The 20,348-nt window shown below is 41.7% G+C and overlaps 1 protein-coding gene across 1 annotated transcript in view; it reads right to left on the reverse strand.

Moving 5' to 3' along the window:
* Window positions 1-4,414: 4,414 nt before the first annotated feature.
* The window catches only part of MPPED1 (metallophosphoesterase domain containing 1), a 97,701-nt gene continuing 81,767 nt past the window's right edge, over window positions 4,415-20,348 (reverse strand). Inside the window, exons 6-7 of the mRNA XM_089680805.1 lie at window positions 13,436-13,549; window positions 4,415-5,957 (exon numbers count right to left, since the gene is read on the reverse strand). Of these exons, the coding sequence (XP_089536931.1) occupies window positions 5,839-5,957; window positions 13,436-13,549 (233 nt within the window). The 3' untranslated portion in view covers window positions 4,415-5,838. The remainder of the gene's footprint in view (window positions 5,958-13,435; window positions 13,550-20,348) is intronic.

Here is a 20,348-nt window from a genome sequence, read left to right on the forward strand (position 1 = left end):
GGTGGTAGTTGAAGCCGTGAGAGTGTATGAGTTGGCCAAGGGAAGAGGTGTAGATGGAGAAGAGAAGCGGCCCGAGGATGAAGCCTTGAGGGACCCCAACATGATTGTTTTGCTTGGTGTCTATTTAAAGATTCTTGCAATAAAAGCCAAGGAAGCGATTAAAACTCTGTAGTGTAATAAAGTGCTTTACTAGACAGAAAATCTGCACATACAACTGCAGAAAACACAAATCGTAACAAGAGAAGCCTAAAACATGCACAAGCTGACTATCTATGTCATAGGCATGGTAATGGACTCTTCTCACGGTTCTGGGATTTTTCTTCAGAGTCCAGCAGAAAAACACCTCAAAGTGTTCCGGCACACAGTTTCTCTTTCCAAGTCTCCAGCACAGCTGTAGCTTCTTTGTCTTTCAGAACAACTCTGTCTTTGTCTCAGCACATGGCTTGTTCAAAAAAGTCCTCCTTCCCTCCCCCTGCTACCTCATTTCCTGTAAAAACTAGTCAAACGGGTTTATTTGCTTATCAATAGGGGAGCTTCAAACATAATACATGCAACTTAAAAATCAAATATATAAGCTATAAAAAAATCACCAACTAATCCATAGTAACACACTTATCCACTCGGATTATGTAGCCAGACAACTTCCCACCTTTGTATTGATGGGTGTGTTCAAACTTAGTCCTCATGCACACTGGACGTTTTTACAGTGGCTTTTTTTGTCTTTTGATGTTTTTTTCTACAGCCAGTAAACGCCCCAGCATGTTATCCTATGTGTCCATGCACACATAGACTGTAATCAATGTTTTTTGGCAGGGACATTTATTGGCTGCAAAAAAACCCCAGAACTAGTGGGTTTCTAGAGGAGTTTTTATATCTGTAAAAATGTGACAAAACGCAGTTAAACGCAGCAAACTAGCGTTTTTGGACTTTTTTTGACTAAAAAAAATGCAAACGCGAAAAACTAAACACTGATACAAAAACGCTAAAAACGCTGAAAAACTCAAATTTTTAACGTAACTTTACACAGCTAACGTTACCAGCGTTATTAAAACAGCCAGTGTGCATGAAGTCTTATACATTAAAGCTGAAGTCCAGCTTTTGGTACATTTTACAAGCTGACTCGAACTAACTATGTCCCTCGCTAACACGTGAGGCTGCTGGAGGTGCTGTATAAACTGTATGTAGCTAAGGCTACATACAACATACAGCACTGTGTTCTGGTGCGAGCCAAGACTTTCCTGTCTCAGTCCCGGAACACAAGAGAGTCTATCGGAGCAGTGCTCAGCATTTACGATCGTTTTAGCTGAGCAGCCTATCATTTTCTGCACTTCTTTATATGTTTCCCCTCTCCAATCAACTTTTTAATCAAGGTACGCTGTTCTTCTGAACAATGTCTGGAATGACCCATTTTCCTCAGAATTTCAGAGAGAAATGCACTGTAACCAGCATGTACAACATTTGCTGCCTTCCTTCCTTAAATAAGGGCAATAATTGCCACCTGTTTTTCAAAGAATGAATGGCCTCACTAATAGAACTCCACACTGCTATTATTTTGAACATGCCCTTTCAATTAGTGATTCAATTACACAGAATCAGCAGCATGCATGTCATGACTGTTGGGTCTGTTGGATTTCTATTACTCTACTACACCTGCTAGAAAATTATTTGCCATGTAGAAATATAATTTCTACCAAAAACAGTGATTGATCAGGTTAGTGATGTCTGACTGCTATTATTTTGAACACAACTGTATATGTGTTTTATCATTTAGATCAGCAGTGAAATGGTAATAGTTTAAAGTGTACTGAAAATATTTGAAGAAATAAAATGAATATTTTAATGTGGATTCTTTTATAAAGAATTATATCCCTGTAGCCAAGGTTTCATGTTTAGATGCTGTTGTACCGAAAATTTGAAATCAATAATGCCACGAAACCCTTGGAGGAAAATATGTACACTCACCGGCCACTTTATTAGGTACACCTGTTCAATTACTTGGTAACACAAATGGCTAATCAGCCAATCACATGGTGGCAACTCAATGCATTTAGGCATCTAGACGTGGTGAAGACGAATTGCTGAGGTTCAAACCAAGCATCAGAATGGGGTAGTGTAGCCTTGAAAGGAAGAAGTGGCAAGGGAGCGCTGGCAAGCTAAGTATAGGAGGGTCAGAAAAGGCCCTTTGCAGAGACATTGTTTTACTATCAATATACAAATCCCCATTTTTCATTACTCAGTTCCCTTAATGTGTAGGTAAGGTGACAATGTCTCGTCAATGATGAATTCTTTGATGCTAAACTGTTCTACGGTCAATATACAAATCCCCATTTTTCATTACTCCTTTCCCTTAATATCTTTTGGAGGAACATTCAGGTGGAAAAGGCATTGCTTGCTGACCAAGAACAGAATACTGTTCTGTCTCCTACTTTCCGCACTATGAGCCAGAAAGAAAAAATCATGCAGTTCCTTGTGCTTTATTCTTGGGAGATGTGTTAAACATGCCTAATTTCCATTTTTAATTTGCATTTTAATTGCCTGTCTCAGTCTTAAATGAGAAGGGTAATCAGAAGAAAACTTTCTGAGTCTGGCTGGCTTGTACTGCAACATTTAAACTGTGTAGAAAGAACAAAAAAAATAATTTTCCTGTTTACTTTTTACACAGTTGTTTACCAAAGTCGAATGCGAAATGCTCTGAATGTTTTTCAAATTGGAAAAATTACATTTAATGATGGGTTAAAGGGACAGCAGATATTTAACATGAAGGTAAAGAGGACAAAGTCATGTTTAGTTAATTGTCCTTCAAATAAATAAATTAAGTTCAAGAGTTAAGTCAAGTGCATGTGTGGAGCCCACCCTAGGTGCACAGTGGGGCACGCTCTGCTACTGGGAAAGGTAGTGGAAAATGCTGGACAGGTGGTTGTGGACAAGGCTCAGCATGTCCCTCCTAACTGAAAATTATAGTGGAAGATGTACATTTACAAGTGGGTTGACTAGAGAACAGTTGTGGTGCAAGTGAACATGGTGTACATTCATCTCTAAAAGTAGAGGCCTGCTTGTGGGTTGAGTATTCCCCCGTGGCAGCCTCAGCCTTGACCCATGGCACAGGAGTAAAAGTACCTCATATGTGTAGTAGAGTAGAAGAACCTACGTCCCAGGGCAGGCCTCCTATGTAACTTGGATTTGGTGCCCAATGAGTTAATCTAGATTGTAAGCTCCAAGAAGTAGGGCCCTCCTATCTCTCTTGTATTGAACTGTATTGTTGCTGTATTGTCTCCCATTATATTGTAAAGTGCTGAGCAAACTGTTGTCGCTATATAAATCCTGTATAATAATAATAATTGGGGAAACATGCAGGGGATTAACAACAACCCTGCCCTGTCACCAACAAGTATTGTTCTCTTCCTCCAGCAATGTGAGATCATCTAAGGCACTCCTACCTCTGACTGCTAGTCTCAGGAGATTTGGAGTGAGATTTGGTGATGTCACTATTGTGGTGCTCAATATTCTCCTTGCTGGAGGGGAAGCAGTACTTGGGGACCTGCAGAGCAAGATTTTCTCTGATTCTTCTTCTTACATTCTGTGGATCTTTGATTTCTCCATTTTTCTTGAAGCTTCTTCAGCATTACCCCGCAAGTCATCAGATCATCACTCACTGGGGGGCAGTTTTGACATGAGGAAGTGGAGCCCTGCCTCTACTAAGATGACTGCCTCCCCACGGATACAGAGTACAGAAAGAGGAACTGGTAGGCTTGTAAGAAGGGACGAGAATAGGTTTGATGTAAATTCAGTAAGGGGGGTGTACTCCTTAGAAGAGGTAAACCTGTTATACTACTGGAGTGTGTATAGACCTGATCTAAGTCATAGGCTGCTACCTCTCTGATCACAATGGTGAGATAGCTCATCAGAAGATCAAATTGTGGATTGGGGGTTTGGAGCACCCAGTAAGAAATGGTTGTCTTGCTTGGAAGTTTAAATATTTATTTAACAAAAACAGCCAATATGTTTTTTGGGGGAAAGGACTTACCCTTATTCAGGGCTTGGACAACATTATGTAACTGCATGAGGAAGAAATATTCTACAGTATATAGCCTGAATTATGCATTATAAATGGACTAGGACTGAATGTCAGCAAGACCTGAAAAAAGTTAGTGCAGCCAATTGTATACCAGTATTCCTACCCTCTGAAGAACAGGGAGTCCCTTCCTCCAAAACACGGCTGTTGTTTTGTTCAATTAATTTTGAATTTTGAGTGAGATACCATTTCTTGCTGGGCTCTCCCAACCACATATACAAGACAGCACTATATTCACAATACTGGTCCTTTGGCATCTGCTTGCCTTTTTTGGGCACATCTTCTATAGTACAGGTCCTCTTTAGGACCAGCCCTTTAAGAAAACTTCTAAAAACACCACAATGTTGTCCTGAAATGATTTATTTATATACAAGAAGATAAAAAGAAAAAAGATCACAGCATAAATAAAAGGAAATTTGTCATGAAGGAAACATAGAAGCTACTGATCTCCACTTCTGAAAATGTCCTATGGATGTTATACTGATCCTTGGCTTCATTTCTTTGGGTCACAGACCCAAACCATGTATGCAGACATGGAAGTCTTGACTTTTGTGTGACCTTCCTGATCTGCATACTTGCTCCAGTTTAAGTACGATACAGGTCAAATTAGAAAGTACTAAAGATAGAACATCAGCATAAAAGCCAGGCAACTAGCATTTTAGCGAGGACAGCAATGGTAGTCTCCGTAATTTTTCTGTTGACAGATTTATAACAATGATAGAAAAGAGAAAAAGCAAGTTTGACATTCAGAGTTATACAACAATTCAGCTCCACAACAAACATAAACTGTGCTTTGCAGAAGAGGCGCAGCTACCGTGCTGCAGGGCAAGAGATGCGCCACAAAAGTCAACCTAACAGAGCAAATAAAAAAGTTTACAGGAGTCTTATCATGTTAACTGTTCCTCAACTACTGGTCCGTATGGAGCTTCACCTTCCAGTTGCTCAAGTTTTTGTCCATCAAGTTTTACAGCATAAAATCCATTTTCCCCTTATGTAACTTTTTTATTCCAGTAACTGTGCTTTTTCAAATGTCAGCAACATTTTCACTCTTGGTGAAACACAAGATAAATTTGGATGTTCCTTTAGTTTTTGCCTCATTGCATCAAAATTATTCACTTGAGAATACCAACAAAAATGGTATTAAATATGAAAAGGCATTGTCTATTTTTTAAATAGTACTGTGCTTATTTAAGTATTATTCCTTTTTATATTGAATGCCCTTCATCCACTGCACACCAGTTGAAATTTCAAATAAGGCTGACAGCTGGCAGGTCTGCATTGGTTGCTGAAACCTCTCTGGGTTTTTTATAAGTGGATACAGAGATCAGGCATGTTTCAGGAGGTGGGGTTGTGACATAAAAATAGCTGTAGGCTTAGAAGATGGTGTCACGGCCCTTTAGACTAAAGCAAATCAAAAACAAGGTTGGTCCCAATGGTGTCAAAGTGTAGCGGCATCAAAAAAAAAGAAAGGATTTTAAAGCAGTCAGTATGGTTACTTAAAAAAAAAAGTTTGCTATTCGACCAGAGTGGTCATTTAATGAATGGCTGGTATAATTTCATTCGTTGGCATCGTCTTCTTCTGGGTGATTCCCATGGTGCAGGCTGGTAATATAATTGTGCATAGCCTGCATACTGAACTATCCAATAAAACATGTCCACCTAGTTTCAATAATCCGTTTACCACACTTATTAAGGTGCAGGAAGTCAGTGATGGCCATTCAAGTTACATGGGAGCCAGCTGATCATTCGAATATATATTATTGGAGTCACGTGTTCCTTGGATTTGGCAAATCAATTACTATAGGAGGATTAACCGGCTGATAATTCACAGTACATACTGAGGAATTGACGTATGTAGTGGTCCCATCTGCCATTACTCCATAGCCTGCAAGAGATGAAACACAATATGGAGTTTAAAGGAATATCAAACAATTCCTTAGTAAAGAATAAATATTCTATTTGATAAACACAAAAAAATCAACAATTTCAATTGATGTTTATTGCTTAAATTAGCATGTATAGAATACTTTAAAATAAACATTGCAAATAATTAAGGAGGCTCCTCAAACAGCTGCCAACATCCCTATTATTGAGAATCTATACAAGTAAGATTCCCCCCAGTTCAGCTGGAATTTGTAGGCAGAAAACATCAATTTAAAAATATATCATAATCTTTATTATAATGTCATCATAAAAACTTTTTGTATTGTACTACAATGTAGTCACATAGATTAGTTGTACATATTAAAATTGTTACAGAGTTTTAAATGTTTCCAGATATTTATAGTAAATTTCCAACGCGTTTTGGAGCCTCTAGCTCCTTCTTCAGGGATAACTCTGTAGACAGTGCTGTTTTACCTCCTAAAGCAGGGGTGTCAAACTGGTGGCCCTTCAGCTGTTTCAAAACTACAAGTCCCATCATGCCTCTGTCTTTGGGAGTCATGCTTGTAACTGTCAATCTTGCAATGCCTCATGGGACTTGTAGTTTGGGAACAGCTGGAGGGCTGCCAGTTTGACACCCGTGTTCTAAAGGATTTGTATTTCTGTCCATCCATCCCTACAATTTACAGATCTCTAACCCACAAGACAGCCTTGAGCAAGGGAGGGAATCTGATCTTTCTCTGCTACAGTTTCACTTTCTGTTACAGGTCCCCTCCCCACAGCCACCCTGTGAAAGTAGAGAGCTTCTATCAGCATGCTCTTTACACTGTAGCACACCAGATTGGCTACTTGTGCTGCTTCCCTTTTACATACTGCTGTGTAAAGGCCATGTAAAGAACACTTTTTTTTTCTTACCATCTCATCTTAGTTGTTGGTATGAAAAAATAAAGGGACCAGGATCCTCATATTACATAGTTACATAGTTAGTCTGGCTGAAAAAAGACAAAAGTCCATCCAGTTCAACCATAGGAAAAAAAAATCCTCATCATTCTTTACATCTTGGTACACTTTATTTATGTCTTCTGCACTTTTGATTTAAAGATGAGCAAAACCACATCATAGAGTGTAGGAGAGTGAAAATTTTGTAATGCCTGTAGTAATTACTTGTAATCATTGACTGACAAATATTGATAGACTGGAGAAGTGATGGCCAATACTTTGATTATTCATGAACTACTCAATTTCTAACCATAGCAATTTTCCCAAACTGCTCCATGTGGATAGTCAAAATAATACAAAGGCTGCTGCCTGGAGCCTGTAGACTTAGGACCTGCACTCGTAAAAACCTCCAAGTTGACTGACTTTGAAAAAAAAAAGAAATGATGCCATATTCAGTAGGTATTCTTTAGACTAGGTAGATTTTTTATTTACACATATTTCAATCAATGAAATATTCTTACACTGGCGGTTTTTAAAAGAACCTAGGTTTTGACTTTAAAGTAGAATTATGACCTCCCATTAAAAAATGTGCTCTGCCACGCTTACTAAACCGAATCTTGCTTAGTTCTCCTGCAGGGTCTTACAAATATCTGTTGATTTTGTCACCACCTCAGGAAGTTTTCTGTGATTGTGTGACAACTATGCTGTACAGCTCCCAAATTAAGAGCAGAGTTGTCACTCTCATGCTTGCTTGCACTACAGTGGGATGAGAAGATGTTGCAGCAGGCTTGGCTGTCAGCATAGTTACTGCTTGTTCACAAGCCTGTAGCTTGTCAGTCACCACCTGGCCACACCTAGTTCCATCCATTCCTTTCTGGATTGACAGAATTAACAGAATTGCCTCTGTTGTTGAAACCCTTCCACTGTGATCTGCAGTGTCTAGCCAATAAAGAACAGTGAATTGCAGTGTTTGGGAGGGGGAGTGTGTAAGGCATAAATAAAGGAGGATTTTGGCTCAAGAAGTAAAATAGTGTACCCATTAGCCAGCTATATCATGATGCCATTCAGAGACATTTACAGATGAGACTATGGTTAACCCTTTTCCCCCTAGTGCCCAGTACTGGAACTGCTACATTACTTCCTGTTAGCAGAGTGGTTCACGTTCTTCTGACAGCAGAGGATCTTTGGACCTGTAGTCCTATAGCCAATACATATTGTATTCCTAAGTGCTGATGGAACTACAACTACCAGAGAGCAGAGGAATGAGAAGGTTGCTGGGAGAGCAGATATATTCTACAGCAAGGAACTGGCTCGCTCTCTTGGTGTGGGATTCAGAGCCTAACACAGGGGGACTGCCGTTCTCCTCCAGAGACAGATTGTTTGCCTACTGCTGCGGGACTTTGCACATCAGTTCAGCACAGCGGTGACACTGATCACCATACATCTCATCAGCTTCTTTGCGTCGGGACTGACTCTATCCATTCTTCACACAGACATCTCTACACATCCCTGCAAACAGCCAAGAGCTTGGACAACACTTCTTGTCCCTGGGGGGGGGGGGCATGCTATCCATGGGAATAGTGAGTGGGAGGATGCCCAACCTCTTTCTTTCATCACTCTAGACACACTGCATGCAGACACGTTTATACCTCAGTATCAGGAGATCTTTGGTTTGAGCAGTACCACAGCCTATTTGTTTAATTTCATTGAATTGCCAGTATTCACTACTGTTTATGGGCCCCACCATTGCTAGCAGAAGACAACGGACACCACCATATCAGGACCTCTAAACATCACAGGACTCAAATTGCAATGTCTAGTTAAAGGGACCTTTTCTATTAAAAGGCTATTATTACTCAAATTAAGATACTCATATCTATTTATGTCACAGTTTACATTTACATAATTCTCTGAATCCACCATTGCGGAGCTGGTGGCCTAGAGGGAACTGATGAGTCAACAAGCCTTTTCTTCCCCCTTTTACTGCTGGTGTTGCAGTTTATTAGTTGAAGCTTACTACTCAACACTGTATAATTTGTTAAATGCTGCTAACTGCTTATTCTTATTTTACCATTATTATATTTTTAAATGTTAACTGGGGTTTTATATCCTGAACCCATTATTCTTGTGGTCTACACTTTTGAACAAGACTAATATAGAGGTGTTACTAAAGAATTGTGTCTCTTGCATTTTTCAGTCTATATTGCTTAACCACTTGCCGACCGCGCATAGCCGAATGACGGCTTCACCGCGGCCGGCCAGTTCTGAGTGGACGTCATATGACGTCCTCCCAGAACGCGCTCTCCTGCGCGCCCCAGGGGGCGCGCACCCGGCGATCTCCGTGATCGCTGTGTCCTACGGACACAGCTGATCACGAGATGTGGTGAAAGGCCGATCCCACCGGCCTTTTACCACGTGATCAGCGGTGTCCAATGACACGCTGATCACAGGAAAATGCAAGTGCCGGTTCTCGGCTGCACTTTCCTCACGCTGTCAGATCGTGAGGAAAGTACTGCCGAGAACCGGCAGTTGTCAGAGCGGGGATCGGCACCGATCATCAGGGCACTGATGATCAGTGCCCTGATGATCGGTGCCCAGCAGTGACCCCCGCAAGTTCCGATCAGCTGTGCGCCCACTAGCCCCGCCCACCCATTCCCAGCGGTGCCCCCACCTGTGCCCAGCAGTGCCCCCACCTGTGCCCAGCAGTGCCCCCACCTGTGCCACTCTGCAGTGCCACCTACCTGTGCCCAGCAGTGCCACCTACATGTGCCCAGCAGTGCCACCCACCTGTGCCCACCCACCTGTGCCCACCAGTGCCACCCACCTGTGCCCACCCACCAGTGCTGTCCACCAGTGCCACCCACCAGTGCCACCCACCAGTGCTGCCAGTCAGTGCCACCAGTCAGTGCCCAGGGGTTGTGCCAGTCAGTGCCGCCAGTCAGTGCCCAGAAGTGATGCCAGTCAGTGCCGTCTATCAGTACCCATCATCAGTGTCACCTATCAGTGCCGCCTATCAGTGCTGCATATCAGTGCCGCCTATCCGTGACCCCTAATTAGTGCTGTCTATCAGTGCCGCCTATCCGTGCCACCTCATTAGTACTGCCTATCAGTGCCCTTTAGTGCTGCCTATCAGTGCCCATCAGTGCCGCCTATCAGTGCCCATCAGTGCCGCCTCATCAACGCAAATCAGTGAAGGAGAAAAAATACCTGTTTGAAAAATTTTATAAAAGAAACAAATAAACTTTTTTTTTTTTTTCAAATTTTTTGCACTTTTTTTAATTTATAGCGCAAAAAGTAAAGCGCCCAGTGGCGATTAAATACCACCAAAAGAAAGCTCTATTTGTGAGAAAAAAATGATCAACATTTCATATGGGTACAATGTTGCATGACCGCGCAATTGTCAATCAAAGTGCGGCAGCGCTGAAAGCTGAAAATTGGCCTGGTAAGGAAGGGGGTATAAGTGCCTGGTAGGCAAGTGGTTAAATATGTCTAACCCAGAGTGTTAAAGGTGTCAGGAGTCTTTCAAGGTCAGGACAACCTCTAGAGACAAGCATTATCAAGCGGCCCCTGTGGGGGTAGCGCTACAATAGTGTTTTATTTAATATATGAAACTCTTTCATCACATAGTAACTTGATGTGAGACTTGTTACTGCCACAAATGAGCCTTTAGGTGCACTTTAAATATTATTTAAATATTATTACATATAGTTACATAGTTGGTAAGGTTGAATAAAGACACAGGACCATCCAGTTTAACGTGTGTGTGTGTGTTACTATCTCTTTCCATATTCCTGTACATTGTTTTCGCTAAGAAAAACATCTACATTTTTTTAATCTATGCAAACTCCTCACTGACAACACCAACTGTAGAAGTGAGTTCCACATCCTTACCACTCTAGCAGTAAAGAACCACTTACCCAGTTTACCATTGAATAAATTCTTGTCTAACTTTGTGTGACCACATATTTTCTTTGAAGAGCTAAAATTAAAACGTTTTCTCCCAGTCCTAGAGAAAGTGAAAATTCATCCCTAAGGCAGGCAAAAGAGTATCTGGGATTTTTAAGGGGCATGGTCTTGCATGTACTGCTTTGGCTGAGACACACAGGATCTCCCTTATATGACGGGATTTGGAAGATATTTGTAGGTCTATCCTTAGGAGGCTGTGTTTAACCCACAGAGTTTCCTTTGGGACTGCGCTTTGGCACCTGCTCTTGCTGTCCTTTCCCTCTCCTTATGTGCCAAGGATATAGTTCCTTGTGATTCCTGTGGAGTGAATACTTTGGTATATCTCACTGTCTCCAGAACACCCGTCTGCTGAAGAAGCACTTCTGCAAAATGCATTGAGATACTGGAACTTCATAGCACATAATGTCTACTGTGCTGTAATATATTACAGGTGAAAAATTAGAATGTCATGCCAAAGTTCATTTATTTCAGTAATGCAACTTAAAAGGTGAAACTAATATATGAAATAGACTCATTACATACAAAGCAAGATAGTTCAAGCTGTGATTTGTCATAATTGTGATGATTATGGCTTATAGCTCATGAAAACCCCAAATCCACAATCTCAGAAAATTAGAATATTGTGAAAAGGTGCAGAAAACCATCATTGACACCCTCTATAAGGAGGGAAAGCCTCAATAGGTAATTGCAAAAGAAGTTGGATGTTTCCAAAGTGCTGTATCAAAGCACATTAATAGAAAGTTATGTGGAAGGGAAAAGTGTGGAAGAAAAAGGTGCACAAGCAGCAGGGATGACTGCAGCCTGGAGAGGATTGTCAGGAAAAGGCCATTCAAAAGTGTTGGGGACTTTCACAAGGAGTGGACTGAGGCTGGAGTCAGTGCATCAAGAGCCACCACACACAGACGGATCCTGGACATGGGCTTCAAATGTCGTATTCCTCTTGTCAAGCCGCTCCTGAACAACAAACAACGTAAGAAGCGTCTTACCTGGGCTAAAGAAAAACAGACCTGGTCTGTTGCTCAGTGGTCCAAAGTCCTCTTTTCTGATGAGAGCAACTTTTGCTTCTCATTTGGAAACCAAGGACCCAGAGTATAGAGGAAGAATGGAGAGGCTCACACAGCAAGATCCTTGAAGTCCAGTGTGAAGTTTCCACAGTCTGTGTTGATTTGGGGAGCCATGTCATCTGCTGGTGTTGGTCCACTGTGCTTCATTAAGTCCAGAGTCAACGCAGCCATCTACTAGGAGATTTTGGAGCACTTCATGCTTCCTTCCGCAGACGAGTTTTATGGGGATGCTGACTTCATTTTCCAGCAGGACTTGGCACCTGCCCACACTGCCAAAAGCACCAAAACCTGGTTCAATGACCGTGGGATTACTGTGCTTGATTGGCCAGCAAACTCACCTGACCTGAACCCCATAGAGAATCTATGGGGCATTGCCAAGAGAAAGATGAGAGACATGAGACCAAACAATGCAGAAGAGCTGAAGGCCGCTATTGAAGCATCCTGGTCTTCCATAACACCTCAGCAGTGCCACAGGCTGATAGCTTCCATGCCACGCTGCATTGAGGCAGTAATTGCTGCAAAAGGGGCCCAAACCAAGTACTGAGTACATATGCATGCTTATACTTTTCAGAGGTCCGATATTGTTCTATGTACAATCCTTGTTTTATTGATTGCATGTAATATTCTAATTTTCTGAGATTGTGGATTTGGGGTTTTCATGAGCTGTAAGCCATATTCATCACAATTATGACAAATCACGGCTTGAATTATCTTGCTTTGCATGTAATGAGTCTATCTCATATATTAGTTTCACCTATTGAGTTGCATTACTGAAATAAATGAACTTTTGCACGATATTCTAATTTTTCGAGTTTCACCTGCATGTATAAGATACTTCTATATCTGGGTGGCCAAATCTACAACCCTTCCCTGAGCAGACAAATGTAATGTATGCTTATGTTGATGTTTTCCTTACTCTTAATCATGTTTTACCATGAGCAAGCTAATATTGGGTTGAGTCAAGCACAATAAACTTAGTTTTTTTCACATAAAATTTGTTGCTTGCTGAAATTTTCTGAGAGACAATTCACCCTAAAAATCCCAAATATTCTTTTGCCGTCCCTAGAGACGGATGTGCACTTTCCATAGGGACAGGATATGGTAAGTGATGGCTCCAAGCAAACCCTTTTGACGTTCTCCCAATCCTTGAATCACCATTTAAAGATTTGTACATTGTGGTCATATTCCTCTTAAGCATCTCTTCTCCAGGGAACATAATTTCATGTTTGTAGTTGTTCCTCATAACTGAGGTCCTCTGGCCCCCTTATTAGCTTTGTTGCCCTTCTCTGGAGTCTCTCCAGTTCAAGGATGTCCTTCCTGAGGATTGGTGAACAAAACTGGGCTGCATACTCAAAATGTGGCTGAACCAGGGTTTTGTAACTTTTGTTTTTTTTTGAGCAAAAAAAGAATGCACAGCAAATATGAAAGAAGCAGAAAAAAAAGTAGAAAACCTTAACTTGCAAGGCAGGTTATGAAAAGTCAGAAATAAATGAAATAAATGTCACACACTAACCTTCATGGATGTGACCAAACACATGCAGTCTTGGCTGTACTCTTCTCTGCACTGTGTTTAGCAGCTCCACGCAGCCCACCCGTTGTAATTTTTTTGGCACCCAGTCTAAAAATCCTGAAAAGAGAAGAAAGTCCAGAATATTATTTCCAAAAGAACGATACATAGCAGAGATGGAAATGTTTCAGGCTAGCCTAATGACTACTAATAGAGATATCACTGAACCAAGAAGGACATGGTTCCTAATGCCAACTTGTAAAGTCCTCAGTTCATCTTAAAATTGGGCCAGACTTGTTTCTGTTTTGTCACCTGATCTAATATCCACTTATTCCCCTGAGCGCCAGTGACATCCCTGCTGCTGTTCACAGGCACTTTTAACACACCTTACCATCTTTAATATATCCAGGCAAATCAAACAAGTTTGCAAATATATCATTTTACCTTTTTTCTCTTTCTCCTGCTGTCCCCAGAGAGCTGTGCCAGGATCCCCAATTGATCTGCCAGTTCAGATTTCTTTTTATAACCTGATACAGTAGTCTGCAGGTGTCTTCAAACACAGAAGTAGTTCTATCAAATACAACATCCTTGGCATCTACATAGATATACACGTTCACAGTCACCAATCTCCTGCAGTGACGGGTTAGGAGAAGTGACCCTTCTTCAGAACTCTAAGCTGTCTGTCCCCCCTTCCCTCTCCCTTCAGGTTTACTTTTGTTTAATTGTAGAGCTGCTAGCCAATGCTGTTTCTATAGATTTCCAGGACCATCATGAAGTGCTGTGGGTTCCTCTGAATCAATCAACCAGCTGGTAGTAATAGTTAACTTTTATTTAAGTGTACTAATTCTGTGAAAAAATATTGCTGCACAGAACACTGGAACAACATAAGCCAATTAGCACCTCAATGGATGAAGGTGCATGAAAGCCCACTTACATGTAATACAAATGAGCTTAGTGTTAATCATTTCTAAATAGGAGATACTTGCTCATTAGCTGTTGATAACAGAAAATAGGCCTTCTACAATGTCACATTGATATGTTGTCACTAATGGACACCTTTGTCCAGATGAAAAGATGGGAGCTTCACTTGACATTAAAGCAAAAAATAATGTACATGATCAGGCAGCAAGAAGTACCTTCCCATAGAAAAGCAATGTCCAACGTTCAGTGTGTCCTACTGCACTGCAAACATACATTTGGAGAGACTGCCCCTCTTTTAAGGCCAAATCTCTCTGTCCCTCATGCAGCCTCAGTCGTCCTTCTTTTTGGTCTGATGTATACATCTCTATACAAAATGTACAATTTTACTTCAAAAGTGTTATGCTGAACTAAACATTTTGTCCAACCTCTATATTACTTTATTTGTTATTTGTTATTCTGAAAAGCCAATATAAAAGTAGAGGTCAAAAAAGCACTTGTGTGGTTTAGCCATTAAATTTCTGTATATTAGATTTGTGGTCCATGTAACTGTAGCAGGGGTGTGGCCTTTGCCTACATACGTTGTGCTAAAAGGTGTCCCTCTTTAACATTCTAGAAAGTTGAGAGGTATACATTCATATGAGATAGATGGAAGGAGGTGTTGGTACCTCTTTCTTGTTGGTGGTGAGCTCCCCTAAGGTAAATAGTGGGTTATATGAAAGAGTGAGAGGAGTTCAGGCAAGGAGTTGAGAGAACAGGAGTGGGACTCCGAATCTGGCCCCCATGGGACATGGTGGGGCCTATTCTACAGAGATGTAGAACTTACAGCTATTGGTATTTCCCAGCCGAGGAATACCTGAAGAGGCCCTGATGTTCCGGAATTGATGGAGTTGGGGGACAGGACATAGACGGCCCAACCTGGGAAAGTGCCAATGACTACTACCATGTGGTGAGAAGCTGTATGCTCTGATGTTGTGTGCCTGGAAATTGTTAACTTGAAGTCATGAAAGCTAGAGCTTTAAAGTGTTACTAAACACAGGACCCTGCATTCACTATATCTGGTCTACCACAGTACACACAACATGGAAATGCAATTATTGTAGTAAATATAAACTGCTAAATATCTTTTCTCATTAGCAATATATAGCAGTCTTGTGCCTTCTATCAATGTCCAGCTGAGCACTAGTTAAAGCTTGTGGGAGGAATTTTGATTCTCCTCTGACTGTCCTATAAGCCTGCATAACCCCTGACCCTCAGTGCTGATTGGCTCTATGTTGATCACATGCACCATCCCAAAGTAAAAAAAAACTCTCTAGCAATGCATGTGCAGAGTGACTCCTAGAGCTCTGTACTATCAGCAGATGGATTGAGGAGAGTAGAAGGAGAAGATCAAAGAAGACAGGATTAAACATCATTTTTACACAATGCGGAGGATTAACTCCTTAGGTTCCACAGTGTGTATAACAAGCATGCTTTATTGCATATACAGACTGATTTTTACTGTTGTGGGTTTGGTAACACCTTAAAAAAATGTATTGGACTTGCCTCTTCTTGCTACCAATGGCCTATCTTTGGAACTGGTACCTTGCTCAGGTTGAGGTGTTGGGCATGGTAATGTACATGTGCTGCTGAATGTATGGTATTTGGCTCCCTCTGGGAGTGGGGACACAAACATGAAATTAGGGCAAGAGGCCTGTTAGTGGTACCCAGAATCAAATGTTCTGCCCACATTCTTTTGGCCTTGCCTATAGATAGATAGTTAGACAGACAGACAGATACTGTAGATAGATATCAGACAGGGATAGATCAGATAGATCATCTCTACATCTATCTATCTATCTATCTATCTATCTATCTATCTATCTATCTATCTATCTATCTATCTAGGATCAAGATAGGTAGCCTTCTATTGTTTCAATGCATCTTTCTTCCTCCAAGATAACATCACCAGACATATCAAACCTAGCACACACGGGTCAAATGTCGGGCTGCATCTGCCAATTCAAAAGAAACCGGCTGACATTCAGCCCGTGTGTACGGCAGCTGGTGCGTCAGAAGCCGGCCATCCAGCCGGCTTTTGTGGAAGGGCCATGACCTAAAAAGGTCAGCTGATTGACTCCCAATTAGCGCTTTCAGCCAATGGGTGACAGCCCTGACCAGAGTATTCTGGTGGGGGGCCACCCCCCATCCCCAACCCTGTCAGAACACAATAGCACAGCAGGGAAGATCTCTGTACTGACAATGGATAGTTATTACAGAGGCTCCTCCTGAGCTGTCAGTTTTTTTCCGTTCAGCCTGCTGGGTTGAACGAAAAAACTAGTAGTATGTACCAGGCTTAAGAGTCAGATTATTTTGAAGTCTTTCATCCTCCGTTTTTCCGGTTTCTGACTAATACCTGCTTAGTTTTCAGTGCAGGAACATCATAGAATGGTTGCACTTTGTATTTATCATTCAGTTTCAGGTATGGAAAATAAAGATTCCTGACTAGACGTGCTTTAAAGAGGCCTCCGCCTGTAAATGCATAGTTTTCCAATTGAGTGGCTTAGCTGTACAGAACAAATTGTATTTCATGCTGCATGAGATAAAATTCAATACGAGACTACCCAGCTGAGCCATTCACTGTTCAAAGTTCTGAGAAGTGTTATGATGGATGTCTGCTGGGGTTTTAATGCATTCTTGTCATAATAGATGGATATTTTATGATTAATTAGCACATCACAATTTGCTCATTTACAGGTGCTGGTTGGAGATATGCCTTCTTTTAAAGAGGTCGTGTATCAAAAAGTGAAAGCGCTCAACGTAGATTGTTAAGGATCACCTTTAATGTCAGTGATGAATGTTTCAGTCGCTTTGTACACCGGTAACACAGCTCTCCAGACATGTCAATCACCAGCCTCGCAAGCCGCCAGGTTTCCTGTCAACAGTGATACACTTTAACCCGTTCTTCAGGAGAGATAGGGGAAGCTGTAGAAGGAAACTTCAGTCTGTGCAGAGAAGTGAGCCCCACAGCCAATAAGGTCACAGATGGATTGGGATCAGGTTACCGGCACCATGTTCATTCTGGTTCAGTTTCTACACCGCTCAAAAATATTAAAGGAACACTTTGAAAACACATCAGATCTCAATAGAGACAAATATCATGCTGGATATTTATATTGATATGAACTGGGAAATGATCAACCTACAGAGGACTGAATTCAAAGACATCCTGAAAATCAAAGTGAAAACATGATGCAGCAGGCTAGTCCATTTTGCAGAAATTTCATTGCAGCAACTCAAAATGGTACTCAGTAGTTTGTATGGCCCCCACGTGCTTGTATGCATGCCTGACAACGTTGGGACATGCTCTTAATGAGACAACGGATGGTGTCCTGGGGTATTTCTTCCCAGATCTGGACCTGAGCTCCTGGACAGTCTGAGGTGCAACCTGGCGTCGGATGGACCAAAACATGACATCCCAGAGGTGTTCTATTGGATTTAGGCCAGGCGAGCGTGGGGACCATTCAATGGGATCAATTCCTTCATCCTCCATTAATTGCCTGCATACTCTCACCACATGAGGCCGGCATTGTCGTGCACCAAGAAGAACCCAGGACCCACTGCACCAGCCTATGGTCTGACAATGAGTCCAAGGATTTCATTCCGATTCTTACTGGAGGTCAGGGTACCATTGTCTAGCCTGTAGAGGTCTGTGCGTCCCTCCATGGATATGCCTCCCCAGACCACCACTGACCCACCACCAAAACGATCATGCTGAACAATGTTACAGGCAGCATAACGTTCTCCACGGCTTTTCCAGACCCTTTCACGTCTGTCACATGTACTCAGGGTGAACCTGCTCTCATCTGTGAAAAGCACAGGGTGCCGGTGGCAGACCTGCCAATTCTGGTGTTCAATGACAAATGCCAATCAAGCTCTATGGTGCCGGGCCATAACCACGGGGCCCACTAGCGGATGTCGGGCCCTCAGGCCAACCTCATGAAGTCTGTTTATGATGGTTTGGTCAGAGACATTCACACCAGTGGCCTGCTGGAAGTTATTTTGTAGGGCTCTGGCAGTGCTCATCCTGTTCCTCCTTGCACAAGAAGCAGATACCGGTCCTGCTGATGGGTTAAGGACCTTCTACATCCCTGTCCAGCTCTCCCAGAGTTATTGCCTGTCTCCTGGAATCTCCTCCATTTTCTTCAGACTGTGCTGGGAGACACAGTAAACCTTCTGGCAATGGCATGTATTGATGTGCCATCCTGGAGGAGTTGAACTACCTGTGTAACCTCTGTAGGGTCCAGGTATCACCCCATGCTACCAGTAGTGACATGACCCTAGCCAAATGCAAAACTAATGAAAAACAGTCCGAAAAGATGAGTAGGAAAAAAATGTCAGTGGCTTCAACCTGTTAAACCACTCCTGTTTTGGGGGTCATCTCATTGTTGCCCATCTAGTGCACCTGTTGTTAATTAACACCAAAGCAGCTGAAACTGATTAACAACCCTCTCTGCTACCTAACTGACCAGATCAATATCCCAGGAGTTTAATTGACTTCATGCTATACTCTGAATAAAAAGTGTTCCTTTAATTTGTTTGAGCAGTGTAGTAGAACTTACATTAGCACACTGCACTGTTTTTTGTGTTTATAGCAAAACCACAGTATTTATTTTTTAATGCATATACTTTGAAGTTGTTAGCTAAAAAAGTATGCCTGATATTTTGTATGTACCCAAAGAACCCTTAGTGGGACTTTAATGCAGAAATAGGATCATACATATATTGGAAAAGATATTTGGTTAAAAAAGATTTTTATCAACTTTATTATAAATTTTTTAACCAAATGTCTTTTCTAATATATGTATGATCCAGTTGCTGCATTAAAGTCCCATTGGGGTTTCTTTGGGTACATGCATTCATATAGGGATGAGCAGCCAGATACTCGACCCTTTTGGTTATGGCCTGATATTTTGTAGAGTCTATTCTGTTGACTTTCCCTGTATTATTTGGAGGTGATAAGGTGGTGCCCCTGTCTGAAATAAGCACAACAAATATTCCATCACAGTAAGTTCTCCACAGGAACTACTTTTAGGGTTTAATCACATCATGTGCAAAGACCTGTATTTTTCTGCACTTTCTGATGAGTGCAAATCACTGCAAGGGCACATAGAAAACACAATACACATTAACGAATGTAATCTCAACTGCAAGAAAAGGTATAGCCAATACATTATTGTTAGTATTTCGATTCTTCCAGGGACCTGTCACTTCACAACACATGACTTAAAAATGCATACTAATGTGCATAAAGATGCAATGCAATGGGCATGAAAATGCAGTATGGTGTAAAGCATCATTCTTAGCCTATACCTGGGCATGCAATGGAGCTTTTTTAAACCTACCCTAATCCTCCCTGTCTCCCTGCTCTCGTTATAGCTACTTGTTACGTGTTTTATGAAATACAACTGTCAATGAAATAAGATGGCAGAGCACAGGTTGTGACTAGGAGGAGACACATTGTTCTCTGTAGTGCTGTGCTTCACCCCTTGTGCAATAAGACACTTAGTGAGGTGTGAAAAGCCAATGACCTCTGCGCTGAGGGTTTACATTATTTATTTATTTCAGCCACTTTTATAATGCTGTCAATTTACACATATATATTGAACATTCACATCAGTCCCTAACCCTCAAGAGGTGTACAATCTAAGGTCCCTAACTTACATTCATACATACACATATTAGGGCCAATTTAGACAGGATCCAATTAACCTACCAGCATGTCTTTGGAGTCTGGGAGGAAACCAAAGCACCTGGAGGGAACCCACAGAAGCACAGGGAGAACATGCAAACTCCAAGGCGCCATGGTCAGGAATCAAACCCATGACCCATTTACTGCAAGGCAGACATGCTAACCACTAAGCCACTGTGCCAACCATATTCAAAAGAAACATTACTTCTGCTTTAATTAAAGCAGACCTAGTGAGAGAAACACAGCCCTGACTCCTTACTGACAAACCTT

Source organism: Staurois parvus, unplaced genomic scaffold, assembly GCF_062004578.1.
Source record: "Staurois parvus isolate SC_StPar_1 unplaced genomic scaffold, SC_StPar_1.0 ptg000249l, whole genome shotgun sequence".
Classification (NCBI taxonomy): Eukaryota; Metazoa; Chordata; class Amphibia; order Anura; family Ranidae; genus Staurois; species Staurois parvus.